At 39.4% G+C, this 25,915-nt stretch overlaps 2 protein-coding genes across 2 annotated transcripts in view; one reads left to right on the plus strand and one right to left on the minus strand.

The window, feature by feature from the left end:
• si:ch1073-396h14.1 (disintegrin and metalloproteinase domain-containing protein 10) overlaps nucleotides 1-12,088 on the plus strand; it is a 44,512-nt gene extending 32,424 nt beyond the window's left edge. The window contains exons 8-13 of the mRNA XM_037674253.1: nucleotides 4,864-5,035; nucleotides 5,163-5,307; nucleotides 5,520-5,703; nucleotides 9,238-9,337; nucleotides 9,599-9,819; nucleotides 11,951-12,088. Of these exons, the coding sequence (XP_037530181.1) occupies nucleotides 4,864-5,035; nucleotides 5,163-5,307; nucleotides 5,520-5,703; nucleotides 9,238-9,337; nucleotides 9,599-9,819; nucleotides 11,951-12,088 (960 nt within the window). The remainder of the gene's footprint in view (nucleotides 1-4,863; nucleotides 5,036-5,162; nucleotides 5,308-5,519; nucleotides 5,704-9,237; nucleotides 9,338-9,598; nucleotides 9,820-11,950) is intronic.
• A 2,241-nt stretch (nucleotides 12,089-14,329) lies between these two features.
• On the minus strand, nucleotides 14,330-20,260 carry LOC119407848 (lipoprotein lipase). Its single transcript, XM_037674673.1, has 10 exons — nucleotides 20,146-20,260; nucleotides 19,131-19,327; nucleotides 18,863-19,042; nucleotides 18,623-18,734; nucleotides 18,300-18,533; nucleotides 15,519-15,761; nucleotides 15,316-15,436; nucleotides 14,825-15,043; nucleotides 14,440-14,547; nucleotides 14,330-14,361 (listed from the first exon to the last, which is right to left on the minus strand). The coding sequence occupies exons 1-10, from the start codon at nucleotides 20,240-20,242 to the stop codon at nucleotides 14,340-14,342; spliced, it is 1,533 nt and encodes a 510-aa protein (XP_037530601.1). The 5' UTR covers nucleotides 20,243-20,260; the 3' UTR covers nucleotides 14,330-14,339.
• Between the last annotated feature and the right edge of the window lie 5,655 nt (nucleotides 20,261-25,915).

Consider the following 25,915-nt stretch of genomic DNA (forward strand, 5'->3'; position numbering starts at 1 on the left):
GATAGATAGATAGATAGATAGATAGATAGATAGATAGATAGATAGATGGATAGATGGATAGATGGATGGATGGATGGATGGATGGATGGATGGATGGATGGATGGATAATAGATAGATAGATAGATAGATAGATAGATAGATAGATAGATAGATAGATAGATAGATAGATAGATAGATAGATAGATAGATAGATAGATAGACAGACAAACACATTTATTGTACCTACACACGTGTGGATTGTGTACTCAAGAATGAAAGAACGTACGATTCCTATTTTAGTCCTAAAGTAAATATTTTGTTGGACACACAGTGATATTTGTACAACGCTTGAACAAATTGTCCATAAAATTCACTCAGTTGGACATGGAGACTTTGTCTTTTATTGATCAGTTTGTCTAAAGTGACCTCACTCAGCGTCACTGGATGAGTTGTGATGTCTTTTGTAAAACTTTTCTCTGTTTATTTTCATGTGAAAGCTGTGACACTAACTTTTACTTTGCCAAAGCGCTTAAGAACTTGTAACAAACCTCTCTGAGTGAGTTTTACTCATGTAGTGAGCATCTTCCTCCCTCCACCTGAAGCTTCCCCTGAAACGTCATCACCACTCCTCTGACTCTTTTTACTCTGCCTGCCATTGTTCTAAGATTACAGACCAAAAATTTTTCAGAGGCATTGCTGCCGAGAGAAGTTCTGTCTATTTTTTTTTTTTTTTTGGATCTATAAACCACGGTGAAGGAAACAGAGTGATGAGCTGTGATTTGTTCATTACATTTAGGAAAAACACACACACAAATAAGCTTTAATCCTTTTTATATTCAAATGGAAGACAAATGGAAATGAAAAAATTCAAAAAATTAAAACTGCTGGTATTTTTTCCTGGAAATGATCTTGAGTCCTTGAACTTTCATAGGAAGCAATTCATAATCTCACAGTTTCTGTCAAAATGCAGATGTATAAAAACACACTGAATGGGCTCGAATGATTTCACTGTATTTTCTGTTTTTTACTGATTCCCAGACAGGAGTAGGATTAGCAGAAATGTGTCTGATAGATTACAAAGTAAAGTTTGCTTCCTCTATTTTCAGATGGGTTTGTATTGCCTAAAAAATTATTACTACTGTAAATGTCAAATGCACAGTCAGCAAAACTGAAATATGCACACCTAAAGACTAATTTTAATTTTGGAGGTCAGCCAGAATAGGATTAACTTTGTCATTTACTCTTCTGTTCTCAGATTTAGTTCCTTGAGTGCCAGTCGACTTCAAACGGTTGGATGGTTGCTCAAAAGTTTTTGTGCGTACGTGACAGCTGCTAATTCTTTGGATTTTAGGAGTGATAAATTAGCCACTAGAAAAACCTTGTGCAAACGTGTCGTCGTAAAACAAAGCACTAAAATCCAAGGCAAGATGTTCTAGGTTTTTACGAACCATTTTGTCACTGATAAAAAAAATACATTTTTCACACGTTCAACAACTTAAAACCCTTTTTCACCTGCTGACAAAAACACATGAAAAAGTTTAATACTGGCTTCTAAACAACCAAACAAAGAAAATAAATATACTCAACAAACTGATTGGATAATGTTTATGAAAAACATTCCTGTTTTGGGATTTGCAATTACAAAAAAAAGAAAAAAGAAAAGCAATATTTTTGCCCTTTTTGTTTTGAGATAAAAGTAAAATGTCTCCGTTAAGTCTGGGACTGACACTACTGAACTCCATTTGAAAAAAAACTAACTATTTTGCATTTCTGTGATTTGATTTTGATTAAAAATAAATTAATCCTTGAGGCATGGCGGCACAGTGTTTAGCATTGTCAACTCTCAGTGACAGCGAACAACCGCAGGCCTGGAGCCTTTCTGGGTGGAGTTTATGCTCTCCTCGTGCACATGCGCGTTTTCTCTGGGTACTTCAGTTTCCTCCCTCGAACCAAAAGTGTTAGGCTGATTGGTCACGCTAAATTGTCCCTAGGTGTGAGTGAGAGAGTGAATGGTTGTCTCATTTGTCTCTATGTGTCCCAGTGAAGTACTGGGGACCTGTCCAGGTTGCCCCCCGCCTCTCGCACAGCGACCGCCTGAGATAAGACACCAGCTCCCCATGAGGAGAAGAGGGTAAACAAAATGTATGCATTGAGTTAACATGTTGCTTTTTATATTCTCAATCAATAAAGCAGGTGAAGGGAAGGAGGGGGAGATCGACAAGAGGTCTAAAAAAGTTCAATCTGGTCCTCGGGACATACAAAAAACAAAACAAAGCAAAAAAAAAAAGTAGAAACGTTTCGTCTTTCATCCGAGAGACTTCCTCAGTCTGAGGTGCTGTGTTCAGCTCAGTCTCTTAAATAGCACCTTCTCAGAGTGGATCAACCAGTTTGCTGCTGACAACCAAAACCAGCTGTTCACATGGTCAAGAAGGACCATCAGCCTAACAATGGATCATTAGCACTCTGATGGCTGTTTACTGTTCACAGAGGGCTGAGTGACACTAGCAGTCACAGCATTGTAAGAGGGGGACAATTGAACCCAGAGGCCTTCACCCCTGTTTAATGATGGAGGGTTTCTTTTCACAAAGATGGCCTCCTTTACTCCTCTCTCAAACCATCGTTCCTCTCTGTCCAGGATGTGAACATCTTCATCCCTGAAAGAGTGACCGCTGGCCTGGAGATGAGTGTAACCGCAAAATCCTGGCCTGATGATGTTGATCTTCTGTGCTGGGCCATCCTTTTGGCCAGTGGCTGTTTTGTTTCCCCGATGTAAGACTGATCACAGCTCTGACACTGAACAGCATACACAATATTACTCTGTTTGTGCCGGGGGACTGGATCTTTGGGATGAACCAGTCTTTGCCGTAATGTATTTTGGGGTTTAAAAGCCACTGGGACGTTATGTTTAGAAAATAAACGTCTCAGTTTCTCTGATACTCCCTCAACATACGGAACGACCACTGGTCTGGGTCTGGGTTCCTCTTTTTCACCTGATGGCTGACTGGAGTCCTGTTTGGGTTTCTTCTCTGCTTTCAGGAAGGCCCAGTTAGGATATCCACATTGCTCTAGAGCCTGTCTTGTGCGGGATTTCTCCTTCTGCCTGGCTCCTGAGTTAGTGGGGACACTGTCTGCTCTGTGGTACAGAGTCCTGATAGGTAAACCATACAAACTAGGTGTGGCCTTCCCTAGGTACAGTCTGTGGAACAGAAAACGGAAAAAGGACCAGATTTAACTTTTTAGATTTTTCTACCCTGGATTATTGATCATGCATCAGGATATCAACAAGAGGTATTTCTGCACTGAATCAGTTACTTCTTATATAATAATAATAATAATAATAATGTCATCACATTGTCATCACTGTATGTTTCCATACAGTGGTGAAATTAGTCTCTGCATTTAACCCATCCACCACCAGGTGGTGCAGTGAGCAGCTATTGGAAGTGCCCCGGAGGCTTTCTGGGGATGAGGTGTGCTGCCCAGAGACACTACAAGGTGTACAGTGACAGAGGATCGAACCTGGGACTTTCAGGTCTTGAGTCGGCTGCCCTGCCTCTACACCATCTCAGCTGAGATGACATTGGTCTGAGATGATATATTATCATTTCAGACCAATGTCAAAATTAGAAATTAATAATTGTGACAAGACTGTGTCTAATTTTTTAACTTTGCTGAACCCAAACTGTGAGTTATTGCTTGCTCTTTAACTGGATGAGGTCCATGAGCAAAACTGAGGGAATTTCCACAATCTCCATTTTTTTTTTTTATTTCTTTTGGCTGCTCTCTTCTTCAGGGGTCACCACAGAGGACTATCTCACACAAAGATTTGGCACTTGTTTTTACACCAGATGCCCTTCCTGACACAATCACAGACCGCTGAGCTACCACAGCCCTCTGTGTGGAGCAGAGAGCTGCTATCTAGGATACCCAGGGGAGCAGATGTTGCTCAAGGGCCCAGAGTGAGGCAGATGAGGCAGGTGTGAGTGTTTCACCATTCCCAGCCACATTTTAATGTAGTTAGTCTGTGTAATCGAAATGGCAACCTTCCAAACACAGGCCAACCTTCTCTAACCTCTGAACCACCACTCCCCCTTCCACAATCTCTCTATATTTTATCTTTTGACACCTAACACCTGCTTAGCTGTGTTTTGGGATAAAGACCTATGACCCAACAGGTGTTCAAAAATCGAACGCACTGTCTGATTTTTTTGTTTTGTTTTGCTTTTCTGTCACGTAATGCCTCCAGTTCAAAGACGAGGTCTGAGTCGAGTTTCTGCAAAACAGTGGGGGAAACAGAACTTGTCAGTACTTTGAAAGAACTAATAAGTCTAATTGTTGAGTAGAAATGCTGTGTGGTCTCACATTTGGTCAAATACTTTTCAACAAAAATGAAAACAAATCCAGATTTTTAAAGAAAAAGCACTAACAGCTGTTGCAGCCAATCTTCACACCACTCCCAGAGGCAAACACATTAGGAGTGACACTGACAGATGTGGAGAAGATTGTAAAATTGTCACTTGTTTAATCCATCATGCTAATCAGGACCAGAGTAAGAAATACCTACATCACAGCTGTCTCTCTCCACACTCATTTTAAATTGTTGCCTTGGTTTCTGAACCCACTACATGGTCTGACACTCAAACAGGAGTTTGACCAAATGTTACACAAAAGCATGGGAAGAATTTTTGTTCTGTGACCAACAGATAAAATAAAACAGTCCTTTGTTTGTTTCAGGGACATCATTTTCAGGAAAAATATTTGACAACAGAAGTAGCTTATTAGTCTACTGAGATATGTAAAAGAGAGTTTATTCCCCGTTAGTGATTTTAAAAAGAGGCGCACCAGTAGTTTCAGCTCGGTTAGTTAATTTGTTTGTGTTTCAGCATGACGAGGGCTCAAACTGCGGGGACCTTGGTTCTTCCAGTGGTAAAGGCCAGTACCTGATGTTTCCTCATGCAACAAATGAGGTGCGTGAAAACAATGACAAATTCTCACCCTGCAGCATTAAACATATAAGCAAAATCCTAAATCTGAAGAAGGACAACTGCTTTTTAGGTGAGAGACGTCCCTCGCACAGTACCCATCTTTGTGCTTCCTGCAAAGTTTACATCATGTAGAATACCACTTGTGCATTTAATATGGATTTATTGTGTTTTTCTGCACCTCTGCTCGCTTTGGCCAGTCAGTGATCAGCCCATCTGTGGAAACCAGATTGTGGAGGAGGGTGAGGAGTGTGATGTCGGTCACAATGACACAGACGTTTGTTGTTTTAGTGCTAAAGAACCTGTAGGAGTCCAGTGTCGCCTCAAGCCTGGTAAAGTCTGCAGGTACTGCACGCATAACGTAGTATCAGCATATATAAGTAACTTTTTTTAACCCATATTTGTCAGTTTAGACATGCTCTAACTTTGTTCACCCCACTTTAATTTAAATAAACCATTGTTATTGCGCTTTCATCGAAACTACTTTATCTTTTGTGTTTCATGCTAATTTGCCCCCCTGACTGCATGTGCATCATGTCTTTTCACTTGTCCGTCAGTCCGAGTCAGGGCCTGTGCTGTGGTCACAACTGTGTGTTTAAGCCAGCCGGTCAGATGTGCCATGAAGTGACGGACTGTCTGGAAGAAAGTGTGTGTTCGGGTCTCTCCGCACTCTGCCCCACGCCACACGCCAAGGAAAACCTAACCGTCTGCAGCCAGGGCACCCGCGTCTGTCTAAATGGGGTGAGGCACACGCACCCAGTCTGTGACTCAACACATTTTCTTTATGACCCAGTGGTTCAGGCAACGCTCGTATGTGTGCACCAGTACTGCAGAAAGGAATGTGCAACCTTGCAAATAGCAACTAAAAGAACTGTTTTGTTAATTTAGGACATTTTTTTTCATCTCCATGAGCTGTTTTCTGCATCAAGCTGAGCCTAAAGTACAGCTTTGTGAGTCTGAACAAAAACAACTGATATTAGCACATCTAAATAAAAGCACAGTCAAATCAGTTTCTAGATGCACATACAAGTAAAGTGCTTCCTGTTTTGTTTTAGGCTAGTGTGAAGATTAAAGAAAATCCTAAAGCTGATGAATCACTGAGCAGCTTAAATTTTAAACAAATGCATCACAACAAATAGAAATACTGACAAAACATCTGCCTGAATCCAACTTACCACACAATGTGTGTTTGCTAAAAAATAATCCTGAACATTTTCCTCCAACATTATGACCCAGTGTGCTCATATTCCAGCTATGAATGTTGATTCATCATACAGATGCAATGAATTAAAATACTGTTTTAACAAGAAGTTAAAAGATTTCTTGTCGTTCATTTCAGACAGTGAAACTCATATATTACATACATTTATTACACGTAGACAGAAATATTTCAGGACTTTATTTCTTGTGATTTTGATGATCATGGGTTACAAATAATAAAATAAAATAAAATAAAAATCCAGTGTCTCTGAATATTAGAATAATCCACAGCCAGATTTTGGTACCTTTGTCAGTGTGGGCAGGAATGAATCCAGCATCTCCATAGAGCTCATCAGCAGAAGGAAGCATGAAGTCTGTAAAATGTTCTGCTAGATGTTGCGTGGACTGTGGACTTAGAAAACTCAGTGGACCAACACCAGCAGATGACATGGACTCAAACCATCACTCACTGTGGAAACTTGACTCTGGACTGTAAGCACCGTGGATTCTGGGCCTATCCTCTCTTCCTCCAGACTCTGGGACCTTGATGTAAAAACGACATGAAAATTTACTTTAATCTGAAAAGAGGACGATGGACCACTGAGCAACAGTCCAGTTCTTTGTCTCCTCAGCAGGTAAGACGCTTCTGATGTCACCTCTGATGGCTGGACTTGAGGAATGAGACATTTGTAGCTCACATCTAGGAGTTAATCTGCTGATTAGGGAGTGACACCAGGAGTTTAAAATATTGAACCTCTTCACAATATTCAAATTTTCTGAGACACTGAATTTTTGTTTTCCATTACTTGTGAGCTATAACCATCAAAATTCACAAGTAATAAAGTCTTGAAATATTTCACTCTATGTGTAATGAATTTATATGAGTTTCACTTTCTGAAATGATTGACAAGAAAATGAATATTTTCATGACAGTTTCATTTTTTAGATGCACCTGTATGTCCTAGATATCTTATTGTCCACATATGTAATCTACAAATCTCCAGGAGTTTAAAGCTTGAGGGTAAGACACCATACCTAGAAAAAGCTATTGGTGAGATGAAGGAATAATGTGTGAGCACACCCCAAATCTACTGGGTTAAAAACAACCCCATCAGTAACCCAGGGGGTCAAATTTGGACTGAGCTAAAACTGGACTGTTTTAACTCGGCAGGTCTTGGTTAGCAGTTTGACCCAGTACAGTGGGTAAAGGTTTATATCCAAAATGTGGGTTTAATGACTAATTTGTGGATTTAGAGCTACAGAATAGTTTAGTGAAAATCAACAACCCAGAATTTGTGTCATTAGATAATTACAACATTAGCACGCAGCTAACTAGTATCAACTAATGTATGACCCCAAACTCACCTTCTAGTGCAAACTAAGTTATTCAGTTTAAATATTTTCTTTCAAGTTGTTTTTACCAACATTTTACTTGACATTGGTCAAGTTCATCCAATCTATGACCCAACAGGTTCAGCCACCAGCTAAGTTATCAAAATAACCCAGCAATTCTAAGTGTGTATAACCCTTGCACAGTTAAAAAAAAAAACGTAGTGTTAGTCTTCTGATAAATAAAAATACTATCATATTATTTTCATAAGAAAAATCTATTTTGCTTTTACATAGATGGTTTAAATCCCTGAAAATGGGATCTTAAAAAGCTGAAGTATCTGCATCACACCAGTGTTGGCCAGATACTTTCCATGAGACGAAGCCAAATGAAAGCACTGAATTCAAAGGATTGCAAAAAGCGAAACAGACAAGAAGAGAAGCAGAAAAAAAAGGTTAGATGAGAACGAAGTGAAAACACGTCTAGTGATTAGAAAATTTGAAACAGGTGTGAAAACAAACTCAGATCAGAACAAAGCAATGAAATAAAAAACATAAAACCAACAAATACCAAGATAATCCAAGCAAAATGACTCTGACTCATTCTTTCAAATGAATAAAATCAGAAAAAGATGACAAACAATAACAACAGTGTAAACATCAGACCATGTCAAGATCTCAACAGTTTTAGTAAATATTGAACAATGTCGGCTATTTGTTAAACATATGCACTAAACATCTGTGCACGGTTTTCTCCATGACATCAGCATAAATAACTAAATGAAGCATAGTTTTAGGCAGGACATGTATGTTTAATGTAAACTAACCTTACTTTGTCTTTAAGTCTTCTCTATGGTACTCACAATTACTCTTAGCTCGTTACATTTCAGAAAGAATTACCAGTAGGTTTTTTTTTTTTTTTGGGGGGGGGGGGGGGTTGGTGGTGGGAGTAATGTTTGCTCAATGGTCAAGTGCCATAGCCTTAGCCTGGGGTTGTCAGTTGAAGCCCAGGTTGCGTCAGGAACAGCATCCAGCATGAAACAATAGCCAAACCTTCCATGTGAGTTCACTCGCTGTGGCAACCCCTGCAGAAGGGAGCAGCCGACAATAAGTTTTTATAAAATTAGCAAATCTAGCAAATAATAATAAGCTCTTCAGTGAATACTTCATGTTTAGCTGTAAGAATCATACCATACCATACCATACCATACCATTTTATTTATAGAGCACTTAAAACAGCTACAAGGCCAACCAAAGTGATGTACAGACAGAACAATAGACAACACACAAAGCAATATACAAAATGAAGTAAATCAAAAATATAGACGTAAAAACGATGCAGATAATAAATATGATGACTAACCAGTGTGGAGCATACAGGTTCAAAACACAGATCCTCTGGTGTTGAAAGCTACTGAATAGTAGTGGGTTTTTAAACGGGATTTGAAAACCGAGAGGGAGGGGGTCAGTCTGACAAGCAGAGGTAACTCGTTCCAAAGTCTTGGTCCTGCTACAGAGAAGGCCCTGTCACCTCTGCGCTTAAGACGAGTTCCTGGAACTGTGAGGAGGAATCATCATTGGCTAGTTGTTTTTGACTTACTGAAAGTACCAGTTTATCTTTTCACAACATTTTGCTGCTTTTTCTTGTAAAATATAAGCACTGTTTTTTACCATTACTTCCCACATTCCCCACTCTTTCTTTTGCATGCATGATCATTAAAGTATTTTTGCTTTGTTTTGTGGCAGGTCTGTGCTCAGTCTGTGTGTGTGAAGCACCGCCTGAAGCAGTGTGACTGTCCAGGAGACGACATGAAGGAGAAATGCCACATGTGCTGCCAGCAGCCTGGTAAGAGCAGACACGTTTCGTCTCAGACTGAGGAACATGTGTACACTTTCAGTCCCAACAAATGAGCCTGCGTCCGTATGGAAATAATCCCCTCAGAATTGTTGTTTGCTGGTTCGTAACCTCAAGATGTTCACAGACAAATTCAGCTCTTTGTCAGCTTTGTAATGGACTGGATATCATGTAAACTGTGTAGTATTTAAAGTAACATGTAATTCATAAGTAAGTGTACTAAAACCTGTGGTCTGACTGTGTATATTGCAGATAAGCCTGAAACGTGTGCCAGCACCACCTCCTCTGTGCTTTCTCGTCATTTTCAGAGAAAATTGTTGCCTCTGGTAGGAGGTGCTCCATGCTCAGGGAACCGAGGATACTGTGACAAATTCCACGTATGCCGTCTTCTAGATGCAGACGGCCCGATCGCCAGACTGAAGAACTCTTTCCTTCATTTGGATGATTTTGACGACATGGCAGAGTGGATGAAGGTTATTGCTTTTATTTGTCTAATGAGGTTGTCAGGTCCTCTGGACGGATTCTTCTTTGTTGAAACGTTTCATCTTTTATCCAAAATAAGTCTTCAGTCTGAGGAGCTGCAACAAAGTCAGTCTTATAAGCAGCACTTTGTTATAATGACCATCTGTTTGGCCAGTGGCTGTTTAGTTTCCCCAGTGTATGACTGTCACAGTCCTCCTGGCACTGAACAGAAAATGGAACTGAGTGGATCTTTGGGATTAACTCGTCTTAGCCATAATGTGTTTTAAAGTTTTGAAGACTACTGAGATGTCAGGTTTAGGAAATTTAAAAAAGTTTGGAAAAAAATCCAGTCCTCTGACACAAACTGGGTAATATTGTGTGCTGTTCAGTGCCAGGAGGCCTGTGACCAAGTTGTGTTGGGCTCCAAAAAGATCCAGCACAGAAGAACAACATCTTCAGGCCAGGACTGTGTGGTCTACATTCATCTGCAGGCCAGCAGTCACTCTTTCAGGGATGAAGATGTTCACATCCTTGATAGAGAGGAACGATGGTTTGAGAGAGGAGTGAAGGAGGCCATCTTTGTGAAAAGAACTCACCCATCATTAAACGGGCGGAGGCCTCCGTGTTCAACTGTCCCTCTCTTAGAATGCTGTTATTGCTAGTATCACTCAGCCCATCAGGGCACTAACAATCAATTGTTAGGCTGATGGTCCAATTTTTGCATGTGAACAACTAGTTTTGTCTGTCACCAGCAAACTGGTTGATCCACTGTGAGAAGATGCTGTTTATAAGACAGTTTGTCGCAGCTCCTCAGACTGAAGAAGACTTTTGGATAAAAGACGAAACGTTTCAACAAAGAAGAATCCGTCCAAAGGACCTGTTAGATTTGTCTACCTGGATTATTGAGCATGCATCAGGACATTCTTTTTATGTACTTATACATATTTGTTTACACACAGAATTCAAATCACCCCATGTTCCAAAATATTAACAAAGACTTTTCTGGGTTTTAGCTTTTATAAGGACAGGGATGACTAACAGCTGCACTTTTCTTATACTGAACAGATTTTTAAAAATGAATTTGATCCAGCTGTTTTCGTGTCTTGTAGCTAAACTCAAGTTAAACTTGCCCTCCGTTGATCTCCATGCTAAACCTTGGCCAAGTGTTTGGGAGATCACCAAGACAAAATCACTTCAAACCTAACCAAGTAGTTAAAGTAGTGAAACATCACCTGTCTTCCAGTCATAATAAGCACACCTGTTTACATTTACTTATCACCCCTGGCAGTATAAACTATTTACTCCTCGTTTTCAGCAGCATCAGATCCTCTTGTTTATCCTGTGGATCCTGCCATGCTGCCTTTTCCCCAACGTTGCATTGGTTTAGTTAAAGTATGTTGCCTTGTTCCAAAAACTGCCTCCAACATTCTGCACTGGGGTCCTTGAATAACAACTCATCACTCTATGTGACAGTAGGATCTGACTGTCACTGACTCGGGACTCCAACCTACATCCTGACAATGGCACTTGTTTAAAACTCCATCAAAGTCGCAACACTTGCCCAGGACTTCTCATCAGCTTTGTTGTAGACATCAAGGTGATCCAGATCAACTCACCTTTGCCACATTAGGACAGCAAGCAGGTACAGGCCTGTTCCTGTTCCAGCTGATGAAGTGGTCCAGGCCAACCCACCTCCATCCCCTCACCTTGACATAGCGATCCAGGATGACCTGGGTTTAGGTTTACAAAATGTTCAGGCCAACTTGCTTCCACAACGTTAGGTAGATGAGGGGAGTCAGTTGACTTGCTGTTTCACTCCCCAAAGAGGAGGGGAGCAGCCTAAAGAAAAACATATTTAAAAATAATATAGTAAACATTATATTAAGCATATTGAAATATGTTTTGTACAACTTATCACAGACGTGGCCCAATGATGTCTGTGAGCACAGGGCTTTCTTTCTGACATTTTAACTTAGTTTTGAAAGCTCTGATAAAACTACATCCTCACTCCTTGTCGGTCCAAAAACTGTTAGCGTCACGACCAAAACGTTTGCTTAAGCGTTCAGAAAGGCAGACGAAACATTCACAGTAAGTTTTAGTTCATGAGAAATTAAAATTGTATTGCATATGTATTTTCTGCAGGCTCATTGGTGGGTCATCCTGCTGGTTATACTGACGCTGTCCGGAGTGATGGGCTGCACAGTCGTTCTGTGTGGCCAAACCCTGAACACCCGCAACTTGGACTCGCCCTTAACGCCTACTCTCTCCAACACCACATGATGGAAGCAGATAAAGTGCACTTTTAAGAGTCGATGTCACATTGTGGAGATGCCTGTGGATGCCTTCATCTCCCTTCACAGTCTGTGGTCTGAAAATGACCTCTGACGTCACCGAACACCTGCTCATGCTAGTCTGCCATCTGATCTGTCTGTTAGTCAACATGCATCTGAATTTCCTTTTCCTTGGGAGACTTGTTCGTGGTAATTCTCCCATGATACTTGCGATGTGGAAAATGTTCCTGCCAACTGTGGAATGGGTCAGTCTAGTTTTCCTCTGAGAGCCTAGATACTTGTGACACTAGTGTCTCTTCAAAGACTAAAGGGAGTGTATTTCTGATCTGGAGACCATCCAGCTTTCCATCTTAGTGCAAATTCATGAGCATGTGCACATGACCTCTGGAGTCAGGGCTGCAATTTGTCTCAAAAAACATTTTAATAAAGCAACAACGATCATGTTTCAATCTAGAAAGGTAGTACACAGATGTATGAGTATTAAAATGAATATTCCAGTTGAATAATATTATAATGCACAGAGAAGCCTGTTGGTTTCCAGCCCTTTTTGTTTAGCATTTAGGAAGTGAATCTGCAGCTGTTTGTGCAGTTAACTCAAGTGTCCTTTTGTTAATCTGTCTCCATGTTACCTTGACACAATCAGAAATACGTCCTGGCGTCACAACTGTGAGGACATTAAGAAATAACACTTCTTGTTCTGGATAATCAAAGAATACTTTGGACTTTTGTATATCAGAAATGGAAGTGTGAGAGTTTAAAGTGTTATTCTGTGGCTCAAACATTTTAATAACAATAAAAACAGAGTGGAGGTAAGCTTTATTATAATTATTGTTACAATCACTACGCTAAAACAAATTTCCCACTCAGTCTGACCTCAAAATTGGCAAATTTATTTTATTAAAAATCTACAGTGCAGTGACAAACAGTATTTACAATTTTATACATAGAACTAAAACACACATTTTACAGAATAAATTCATCCAAGTGTAACAAATAGTTATAGCGGCGCCTCTTTTTAATAAACCTATTATGTGTGCTTTGATATTTACATAGATTTATTGTACAAATAGCTTGCTTTAGCAATCTGCTCCTGTTTTGTGCAAAAAACAAAACATTCCCATACTTTTAAAGTCGTAATCATTGCCGTACCAATCTCTGTAAAGCAGAGAATACAGTTTTAGAAAGGAATAGAAACGTATTTAGAAATCAGTGTGCATTAGCAGATAAAAATGTGCTCACACAACGAGGACAACAACATTCGTGGACATTTGACTTTTACCTTACAATGAGTATCACATTGTCAAACAAAGTTATATGCAGTATTCGAGGCACATATGGCAGGTTTTTGAGGTGAAAGACGTCATATTTTAGGTGTGCAGCAGCAGAACAAATCACTCAAAACAACACAGCTTTTGCTGGAAGTCTCGTGAAACAAGAGAAATGCACACTGAGGTTAAATCAGGTAAGAACAAACAAAAAGAAAAGGTCTGTTTGGCAACTGTTTCCAGTAATGCCAGCTGATACAGAACCCAGTCTTGCACAGTGCTGGGAGCCACAGTGGTAATTATTTTACTGTTAGGTTATATGTGAGCATGATAACACTAACAAGTGGAACATTTCTACCACATTTACAGCAGCTCCCTTTAGTTTACATTTCATGAGGTATTTCATAACATAAAGTACCTACATAATTAAAAATAGTAAATCCAGTCTTCAGGCTTTTAACACTGGTACTTTTCCATTTAAAAGAATGCAAACATTGCTACATCTTTCCTTCACGTCTATGTTGAAATGCTTCAAAACAGATAAAGATCCACAGTCGCGTTGCGATTATATTTTGTCAGTCACTATCTTCTTGGTTTGTCACAACCCCAAAATCTAATCCTTTCATTACAGATGTTAGCCATCACTTTAGATAGTTTACTACCATTAACAATAAATACATATTTTAAAGAGCTGTTTCTAAATGAATATGTAGCAGAATGAATGTACCTGGTTTTGCCTTTATTATATTTATCTATTCGGACCATCTGTGTCCACTAAAGATAAAAATATTAACTTTTTTTTACACATGTGTATCTTTTTTTTTTTTACAAAATACTGTACAGTATTTACATATATATTTTGGACACCACAACTTTATACAAGGCTTTAAGTATCTGAGAAGTTTACATGAGTATAAATGGTGTATAAATTATGTGCTGAAGGCAAAAGGAGTTGAACAGTTTCTTTTCTTCGTGTCAATCATTCTTCAGCGATACTCTGTGCACAAAAACAAGGTCATGGTTACACATCAACTCTCACAGTAATGTATTGGTAATAAAAAAAATGCAAACTCACCTTCTTGTAATTTGTTTTGATTTCATTCTCCACGTTCCCTTACATTTAACAAATGTGACCTCCTGGGTTGGGTTTTGAGTTTTGGGATCTTTTACACAAAACACCATCCTGTAAAAAGAGATTTAGGAAAAGATCTTAAAAGCCCCCTTTATCTAACTGTGTCATTAGCCAGTGATAAATAATAAAATAAATAAATAATAAGTGGGTTTGTTGGCAATTAGCACCAAACGCAACTTAAACTTGAATCAAATACACATTGGACACACAATTAGGAGCCATTTAAAAAACCTATTTTGAATAATTTTTATATTTCCATTAGTGACAATAACAAGATTTTTACAAACATGCAAATTTATCTTCAAAAATGCATATTCTTCAAACTTACTTTTGTTGCGTCTCACCAGCTCTGATGCGGATCTTGTGAACCTCCATGTTAGCCCCGTCTGAGTCTCCAGACCACCAAGCAGAAACCATCTTCAGTAGGCTGGAGGCCGACCAGCTGTTTGTCTCCTTCCACTTAAACTTCAACATCACCAAGTCGCCAATGTCTTTGTCTGTCACCAGCAGGAATGAATGTGTCTTATTTGTCACGAGTTTCTCCTTGCTGCCCAAAAAATTAAATAAAATTAGTATATCCACTAATATCCTAGTCAATACATATGATACAAAATAAAGCTTTGCAAGTTTAGGCTTGTAAAGTGCACACGTGCTATAATAACCCAATATGGAACCTGTTTACTATGTGTGTGTGGTTACATCACAGTTTATCATTTTGTCTTAAGCAACTGTGTTGACGTTAGAAAACATGTCATAACTTGTAAGATGCAAATCACTGTGATGTAAATCTCTGCTAAAGCTTTTAAACTGCTCACTCACAGCTTCAGTTCCAAGTTTTCCGCCTCTCCTTTGGTTCCAAATAGTGAGAGGGTGAGCGAAGGCTCCATCTCTGAAGCTTTCACTTTACTGGAGAAGTGGATCTTCATCTGATAATGGTAAACTGGAAGAGCCGCCACAAAATGCAAATATTCAAGAAGCTGCTCAATAATAATCCTGCTTCAGATTAGATTTTGTCTACTGACCTTTGAAAGGCATGGAAGCTCGAGTCTTGGTGTACATCTGAACGCGGCGCGCTCTCCGGACTTTGCTCATATCGTAGCCCACCGTGTTGCAGCGGGTCTTGCGGCAGCTTAAACACATGCCGCGATTGAACATGTCGCTGCTGCCACACCTGTAGGCCTTGGCCACTTCCTGTTTGTTCAGCAAAGAGTCGATGAACAGGTGGATTGAGCGCTCGTGTTCACACTTGACTGCATCAGTGATAGCTGAAGAGACGAGAGGGAGACATGGACAAACATATAGATTTAGTGTACACTCATTCAACCTTCGTTCAACCTTCATTTATTCAGGTTATTCTCATTGAGTCACGAGGACTCGTTTTCAAGAGACCTGTTTTAAACAAAAAAACATAGATGGGGTACATACAACAATAAACATTCATGAAAAGCATATAAAAAGAAAAGTAAATAAAAGAAGTGATATAAAACAAAATAAAAACAAGCTACATTATGAAACGGAGTAAAATACTAAAAACAGGAACATGTCTGCATTGATTTTTGCATTGAACTTAACAATTGTTTAAAATCCCTTAGAGAGGTCAAAATCGAGAGCTTCACATCTTTTTGCAAGATGTTCAAGGAAACAGGAGCAGAGTAAGAGAAGGCCCTTTTGCCAAATTCAGTCTGCACTGAGGGGACGCTGCAGGTAATGATGTCTTGAGAGCGCACGCTGTAGCTGCACTGATGAAGTGACATGTAGGAGATATATGAAGGCAGCAGACCAAGGAGTGATTTAAAGATGAAAATGTACCAGTGAGAGTCTGCGTGAAGTTAATGATGACCAATTGACCAGTGAACAGAGTGCAGTGATGGGTACGGTAGTTACAGACAGTTATGTATCTTAGCACATCGTGATAGACAGCATCCAACATTTGTAAGGTGCTTGCAGGAGCATTCATGTAAATAATGTCAACATAGTCAATGGAGGGAAGGAAAGTTGCAGTTACAAGGTTTTTCCTAGAATTCAGAGTTTAAAAAGATCTATTTCTGAAAACGAAACACTATTTTAATTTCAATTTCTTTATCAAGTGTTCGAAATGAGGCTTAAAAGAGAAAAGTGCATCAACCAAGATTCCCAAGTATTTGTAAGAATCTACAAATTCAATAGCAACACCATTGGTAGATAAAGATAGAAGGAAGGACTGCTGGTACCAACTTCCTGTTTGAAAACAATATCCCTTTGGCTTTATCAGCATTTAGCACCAGTTTGAGATGGAATAAGTCTGACTGAATGATGTCGAATACAGTCTATAAAAGCTGGAAAACCTTAGCAACTGATTTAGCGTGACAATAAACAACTGTATCGGCAGCATAGATATGTAAGGATGCATCAGGAATGATTTGACCTGCATTACTTATCTAGATTGTAAAGTGGGTGGGTCCTAAGACTGAGCCTTGTGGTACACCATTGTTGACAGTTAAATAACTGGATGAAGCACCATTGTGTTGAACACATTACCTCCGATCTGAGAGATAAATACACAGATGACTACAAAAACAAGAAGCAGTTTTATTTGTTGACAGTTGGAAATAACCCCTAAATTTTTCTTGTCATGAATGGAGTGTTTGTTTTTAGATGAGAACAAACTTTGTGACTGTGCAGCGGGCAATAAAAATGTTTACAGCTGTGACAGAAAGCAATATGTTATTACTGAAGGTGCTAGACTGCTCTGAACAACGATTTTAAAAAGTGCATAAATGTTTTTTGTAACAAGTCTATTATTTATTAAAGAATGTACAAGTACAGTAATCCAACTCATGAGGTTGTCTTTTTAAGAACTCAAGTAAAAACATGATTCCTCTTTATAAGTTATTTTAATAATTAAATATTTCTTTAACAAATTTTGATATCCATAGATCATCAGTCCTAACATTAATAAAGTCAACAACGTGTAGAATTGAGCAAAACTCTTAAGTCATACCTAATTTCTTTATTTTTTTTGTTTTTAATGAGCCAGGTGTTCTTGTCATCTTTAAAACTGGTCTATATTTCGTTAGGCTTTCTGCTTTTTTCTGCTCCTTTTTCACTCATTTTTTGTCCAGTACTAGATCATTATCTGAATAATGTTTTTTTTTTTATGCCTAACTCTCTCGTTTTGGCCTAGAAAGGCTCCTGATTACAAGAGCTGAATCTGTGCTGTGCTGATGTAAAATACCAGAAATAGTACCATTTGAATGTATGTTAGAAAATTATTATTTTATCATCAACAATGTTAAAGAGCTAGCTGAAAACTCAACATACAGTTGAAAACATACTGAAGGATGATGCATCTGTCAGGTTCTGTGTCAAATTTCTGCTGGATTTCTTTCATATGTTTTATAAATATAACTGTCAGGTACTAATTGACTGCTGTAAACACTTTTTTAGGGCCAATACTTTTCTTTTTTTTTCTCACTTGTCTTCTTTTCTAATTTTTAAAACACACTCTACACAATATGCTGTCATGGTAAGACAAGGAATGGGTAGAAAATAAGTACAATAGCCAATCATCCATTATCTTTACCCACTTCTTCCTTTTCGAGTCATGGGGGGCACTGGTGCCCATAAAGTATCCCAAGTCCAAAAACAATAGTAAAAATAAATCTTTGTATGGCGTTCATAAATCTGAAGAGCTGTTTATCAAGACGCCTTTAGGAGATTACAAGTGTAACTATTTGAAACTGTGATGAAAATAATCTAAAAAGGCTATAATAAAGCTTGCCATACATGTAGATGACAAAATATTTAAAACAATTTTTTTTTACCAAAAATGCCAAAGTTTGCGATCTTCTCCAAGGCCCCTTGGAGGTTGCAGCCCGGCTGGAAGCTGCCCCCATTGGGGTAAATGTCCACGTGGCCAATGGGCTGCTCTATCCCGATGCTGAGTCCCAGGGAGCCGCGAGTGAAAGTGTGAAGGACGTCCACGAAGTGGGCGTCGTCTGGGGAGAGGCGCTTGTGAGCATGCTCACCCTCAAAGTCAGGACCAGCAGGATCCAGACCTTCAAGTTAAAGAAAAAAGGAACACCAGTAAATAATAAGTATGGATTTATTAAAAATATGACATATTGTAGAAAATGTCTTTGTTTACCAGTAATTCTTCCAACTTTATTGGTAGCATGGCTGCCAGCAACTCCTGCCACGTGAGCCCCGAGGCTGTAGCCAATCAGGTGGATGTTGTCAAGAGGCATGTTGGTGGTTTCCTACAGAACACACGTTAAACAAAATACAGTAAAGAATCTGCTTAATTTGAGACAGATTTTTGAAACAGTACAAACTGAGCATGAAGTTAAAAGTCACTGTGGGTTACTGCTGCCTTCACCCCACTCACCTCGATCCAGTCGATGAAGGAAGCAACCTTCTGTCCTACAGCTTTGGTGTTCTGGGCTGCGATCACATAATGGTTCTGAGCCGAGCTGAGCCAGTCTACAACGATGACGTTGGCCGTGCGCTCCCTGGCGTACAGCGCCGACACTAACTTTGGCATCCAGCTTTCAAACATACCACTCAGCTGTTGCAAGGACAGTCAGAACATTCAACCTTAAAACATGCCTTTTGATGGACCCCAGAAATAAAATGACCAAGGGAGTTCTTCTCACCGTCCATCCGTGGATCACCAAGAAGGTTTTGGACGTGCTGTTAAAGGTGCAGGCAGCCAGCGAGTCTGGATTGCCAGGAATAATGTAGCAGAGGTCGTCATCGGGATGGGAGGGTGTACGGAGGGAGAATTTGGCAATGGCTGCACCACTCTCATGCTCGTGATCCGAGGAGTTTTCAAGAGGGTCCAGGAAGTTACCTGGTGAAGAAGATTTAAAGATGAGCTGTTTTTGAGGACATTTTATTTAAAATCTGAACCACGTCTAAAACTAGATGACGGACAGGCAGATGTCCACTTCTGACTTAGATGTTCTTGATGCCAGACTGAACTCCTGGATGAACTCGGAGCTTCTCGGTAAACGAGCTTTTTTAGATTAGGTCAGAGTTCAGAGGGGTCAGGACTGACCTCCACAGAGTTCAGAGTTTGTTTTATTTACCATCTTTGTTCTTGACATCTCCCTCATTTGAATCTGCACAGTCAGCTAACTAAACTCAGCTGGGTTCACATAGATAGAGACAGGAGGGAGGTGTTCAGGTTTGCTTAAGGAGTCACCTGTGCACATGATAACATTTAGATGCAAAGCATTGCTTCTTAATCTAATAAGGTTAAATCAGGTCCTCTGGATGAATTCTTCTTGGTGACATGACTGAAGAAGTATTTTAGAAAACATTTCAACAAAGAAGAAGAATCTGTCCAGAGGACCTTACCTTATTAGATTTACCTGGATTATTGAGCATGCATCAGGACATTGCTTCTTTAATATTCTCTTTGACATCCAAGAAGCGTAACTCAAATGTCCTTGAGAACAGATGTTAGTCAACGTTTTTGTCAATGATGAGGTGATTCAATTATAGTAGCAAAATCCAACACATATCCAACTCATGCAAAGTACTTCTACTTTTCATGAGTTTTCTTTTAGATTTCTTTTGATTTTCCCACTTTTAGTCAGCAGACTTTAATCCTAGAGAGTCAATGTGATCAAAGGTGTGAGTAAATGTGGATGAGGTGCAACTCACCTAAGATAGAACCAGTGAGCTCTTCTTCCAGGGGGGTTCCATCCTGCACAGCTGCACTCAGAACCACTAACAGAACCCGAACCTGCCACGCTCTCATCTCTCACTCACACAGAAAAAAAAAGATTTACCATAAAGAGTTTTATTGACCGCAGCCTGTCGGGGAGAGTTATTCCGTGTTAATCGTGCCGGTCCTGCTGTCATCTGAGCCACCTTGAAGCGTCCGCGGTTTAAATAGTTCCCGTGAGTTGTGACGAGACATTGGCTGCGCGTCCGCGGGCGGGGAGGAGAAAACGTGTAAAGTAAATCATTAGGCTGATTCGTGAGAAGAGTGTTTGGAGGGAAGCCAGCTGAGAGCCTCGTTTATGTTTTTATTCTGCGTGTTTCTGCAGTGATGCAAGGAAATAATCCCTGCTGCGGATTAGGACAGATAACTGCCTGTTTGTGTTGATGCAGATAAATTTGATTTTAAAGTTAATAATTTCTATATTTATGTCATAAATTATTATATTAAACCAATAAAAAGTACAAAAATATCCGGAATAAATGCGGAAAATGCACACACAAAAGTGATAGAGTCTTATTCTTAAAGCCTTGGGTTATTTGTCACTTGTTTTGAACAAATAGAATAGATTACTAAATGTTTGGCAATCCTTCGGGATGCATATCGCCCGCCGCTTTTCTGACAGACTTTCACAGTAAAATCGTCCTGAGAAGTGATGACCTGCAGCGGTTTGGTCAACCCTTGTAAACGTCATCTCGTGGGAAATCTCGCGAGATGTACTCTAATGAGATTTACTCTCAGAGATTATATAGTAGTATGGGTTTAGAGTCTTTTAGCTCAATATTCGTAAAATTGGCGGTTACAGCCCTTTTGTCATTCCAAGGTGTGTATATATATATATATATATATATATATAATGCAGGCATGCAGTTTTTAGTATCTTACACTGTTTTCTAATGTAGCATGTTTTTTATTTTGTTTTATATACTTCTCATTTGATATGCTTTTATATGAATGTTTATTGTTGTCTATACCTCATTTGTGGTTTTTGTGTAAAACAAGTCTCTCTTGTAAATGAGTCCTTGTGACTCATTGAGACAAACCTGTATAAATAAAAATAAAAAGAAACTGTCCAGATGACCTGACTGAAAATTGTTGGATGTGTAAATAAAGGTAGAATGAATGAAATAATATACAAACACAAGGAGACATTGTAACTCTTTTGCTTTCTGCAACATCCATCCATCCATCCATTATCTTTACCCGCTTATTCCATTTTGGGTCACGGGGGTCACTGATGCCCATGTCCAGCAATCACTGTGCGAGGGGCGGGGTACACCCTGGATGGGTTGCAAGTCCATCACAGGAACACATAGAGACAAACGAGACAAACAACCATTCACTTTCTCACTCACACCTAGGGACAATTTAATGTTACCAATCAGCCTAACATGCATGTTTTTGGTCTGTGGGAGGAAACAGGAGTACCTGGAGAAAACCCACGCATGCACGGAGAGAACATACAAACTCCACCCAGAAAGGCCCCTGGACCGGGGTTTGAACCTGTCAGAAGAGTCCATCCATCCATCCATCCATCCATTATCTTTTACCCGTTTTTTTCCATTTTGGGTCACGGGGGTCGCCAGTGCCCATGTCACTGTCACAGTGCCAATCACTGTGCGATGGGCGAGGTACACCCTGGACGGGTCGCAAGTCCATCAGGGCCGCCAGAAGAGTCCTGCCAAAAAAATCATATATAACTCAAAATAAAATAGGGAAATAAAACAACAGTGATACAAGTTAAGGCAATTAGGAAGTGGCACAACAATGCTGCAGAAAAAACTAAAATGGCAATCAAGAGATAATAAACATGTCCATCCATCTTCTACCACTTATCTGTGATCAGGTCGCAGTGACAACAGGTCCAGGAGAGAAACCCATACCTCCCTCTCCCCAGCAACACATTTCAGCTTGTTCTAGGAGACCCCAAGGCTTTCCCAGGCCAGAGAAGATACACAATACCTCCAGCGAATTTTCTGTCTTCCCCGGGGCCTTATACCAGTGGGACGTGCCTGGAAAACCTTTAAAGGGAGACATCCAGGATGCATCCTAGTCAGATGCCTGAACTACCTCAACTGACTCCTTTTGATGCAGAGGAGTAGCTGCTCTACTCCAAGTTCCCCCGGATAACAGAGCTCCTCACCTTATCTCTAATGATAAGCACAGCCACTCTGCAAAGGAAGCCCATGTCGGCCACTTTTATCTGGGATCTCGTTCTTTCTGTCATGATCCAAACCTCATGACTGACTGTAGGTGAGGGTTGGAACAGACAGACCAGGAAATTGAAAGCTTTGCCTTTCAGCTCAGCTCTCACTTCACTACGACAGACTGAAGCAACGTCCTCATTATTGAGGACAAGGCCTCAGTCCGTTGATCCATCTCCCACTCCATCCTACCATGCCTTGTGAACAAAAGGCCCAGATACTTGAACTCCTCGACTTGAGGCAAACTCTTTCCCCCGACTCAGAGGGGGCAATCCACCCGTTTCCATTCAAGAACTACGGCCTCAGATTTTCAGGAGCTGACTCTCATCCCTGCCACTTCACACTCAGCTGCAAACAGCCCCAGTGCATGCTGAAGTTCTTGGCTTGAAGATGTCAACAGAACCACGTCCTCAACATAAAGCAGAGATAAGACCTTGAGGTTCCCAAACCAGACGGCATCGTCTTCATGAGTGCATCTCCAGATCTTGTCCATCAACACCACAAACAAGATCTGAGACTAATTTAGTTCATTATTAAGACAGCTGAATAAATAAAAAAAACACTAAAAAGTGATGTAAAAAATATGCTCTTGTTTTACGGTCCACGTTGCATTACATCTCCTTCAGATTGAATGTCCCGGCTCAGATGTTTCATAATCCAGTCAGTTTTTGGACACAGCGGACTCAAGGGGCAACAAAAAATATGTTGATCTGTTTATAATTTCTGACTGTTGTTGCATACACAATCGTCAAAAACTTTCTGTAATTATTTAATTAGAAGAAAAAAATTAAACTGTGTGGTAATTAGGTATATATATATATATATATATATATATATATATATATATATATATATATATATTTATTTATTTATTTGTTTATGTATGGACCTAAAAAAAAGTGAATATGCAAAAAATATTAAACACGTGTCTTTAATTTAAATATTACTAATGAGACAACAGATGATAATTGTTCATGATAGTTCTAAATTTTACTTTTAACCATCAAGAACTTTGCATCATTTTACCTGATGGGTCGGACTGAGCCAAAAGTCAAGAAATATGACTTTTAATAATCCAGAAATATGACACGTGTCATTTAAGCTTTTCTTGTCTTCATGATTAAGACAACAGACAATTTGTTGAAGGTCTTTATGTGGTTCTGCTGCACTGTTATGCATATTGTTCTGCAAATGCTGCAAGCAGAATCACCCAAATAGATCACGGGAAAGCTCCCATGAATAATGTAGGCTACATAATAAGATTTATTCTAAATATAATAGGATAATGTATCAAAGGTTTATTTTTTTTATTTTTTTTTTCCTATAAATGTTGCCCATTCTGAAAAGTTGTGTATATTGCAATCAAATTACTACTGAGAGCCTTAAATTTACAAATAATTGCCTCACTTGAACGGAAACATAAAAAAGACACTGGCACTATATCAAACACTGGGTTTGTATTACCAGTACTTTAGTTTCTGACCCTTGACCCATTGCAGTGAACATTTTACTCATCTGCCGAACGGGGCAAACATGCAGCTTGGTGCCAGTAGGAGTTGGAGCTGCTTGTAAACAGGAACAGAATAATACAAATCACAGCTGCTGGTTTGATGCCCAAACCCCCTGCACAGGATGCCAAGACAAACTAGGCAGATGACCAATAAAGTGATGGTTAAGAGCTACAGGATAATTGTGACGGTCAGGTGTGCAGTAACAGTCTCATAATGACTGCATGTAAACAATGTAAACAAAAATCAGCTGAGAGTGTATCAAAGCTTTTAGCTTTGCTAAAAGAACCCACAGTGAGAAATAAAAAGATCTCCTCTTCCTGAGACATTGTTCTCACTGACAAACAGATGTTGCTGTTCCATGTATGTGACAACATTTTCTTCGAAAACTAATGACAGCATTTGTTTTTCCCCACCTGATGCTGCTGCTGTTCAGATCTGGACAGCCTGAACTTATTAAGAAGAAACTTACAAGAAAGAGACGAGTAAATCGGATGCCAGCGCTCCACAGCAGAGACCAGCTCCAGGAGAGAAGAAAATCCAATTGGCAGTAATTTTACTGCGGAGTTTGGACACAATGAAATGTCCTTAGTTTTAATGTGCTTCCAAGATGTATTTCCTACTTTTATTTCTAGGAATAGCACATGGTCTTGTGCTGCACATGTCAGATTCAGAGAGTACATGGAGAAAGTAAACAATGCTTTTGAAGATGACTTATGGTGGGGAATATTAAGGAAAATGTGTACAAAAAAAAATTACTGACCCTTTTTTTCAATTCAAAAACATTGACTTTGATATTTTTTTGGTTTTCTTTAACACAAAACAATAATCACTAATGCAAATACTTCCACGATAATCAATATAGCAATCTATTTTTTGCATCTTTATTTTTATTTTACCACTGTGTTCTTGACTATATTTGACTCATTTATTATGCACAGTGATGTAATATTATGTAGTCAGTGAGGGTCTGTGGAGTTTGAATACATCCTTTCACAGTCGTGTGGTGGTTAGCACTGCTGCCTCACAGCAGACTGGCAGAAGGGCTCTTTTTGTGTGGAGTTTGCATGTTTGTTTCATTTCCGCAAACTGTTCTCCTCTATTTTATTCTTATTGTCCAAAATCGTGCAAGTTAGGTTAATTAGTGCTTCTGAGATATTTCATATCTCTTTATCCATTATCTGTCCGTCCTCTCCTCTTCCTCCTCCTTCTTCATAAGTTGCATGGCAGCTGGTGCCTTTCTCTGGCAGTCACTGTGCGAGAGGTGGAATATAACTTAGACAAAAGGTCTGTAAGCTCAGGCATCCATGTAGATAACAACAAAACAACCTTGACAGGTCACAAGTCCATCACAGGCAGCTATGAACAGTAAATTAAATTGAATAGTTTATTCATTAAATATAAACTACTGTTGGTACCGCACTGTTGATCAAGTGTGGAAAATGGGAAATAACCAGTAAAGATGATTAAAAATTCTATGCCCATTCATGATGTTAGCATGATAACTTGAAAAGTAAGTGCGGTACCAACTTATATTTTGGTGTGTGGCTGCATGAGTGAGAAAGCTTCTTATTGAAAATTGGGTTGCCACATCAAAATACACGATGGCCACCACCGTATATATTTATGTAAACACCCCCTGTCATTTGAGGAAACTATGCTTTCTAGTTTTTACATTGCTTAAAAGTATTGTTTTCTCAAATGATTGGGGTGGCCTAAGATTAATCTATGGTGGCCAAGGCCTCTTTTGGCCACCCCCTGGTTTGATCATTGTGCATGGCCATGGATAAAAATGTTCCCTCCACTCACCAAGATCTGTCACTCTGCAATCTTGGACAAGGAAATGATTAAAAATAAAAAAAAACTCAGATATTCTACTCAGTGTACTTCCTACACACTTCTTCTTGTGTTAAAAACATTAAGGTTTACTTGCATTCCCTGCTTAATTTCAGTGCAGAAAAACATTAATCTCGAAAACTACAAACGTCCACTCTTTA

This window comes from Nematolebias whitei, chromosome 3 (genome assembly GCF_014905685.2).
Source record: "Nematolebias whitei isolate Nwh7 chromosome 3, NemWhi1, whole genome shotgun sequence".
In the NCBI taxonomy this organism is placed as follows: domain Eukaryota; kingdom Metazoa; phylum Chordata; class Actinopteri; order Cyprinodontiformes; family Rivulidae; genus Nematolebias; species Nematolebias whitei.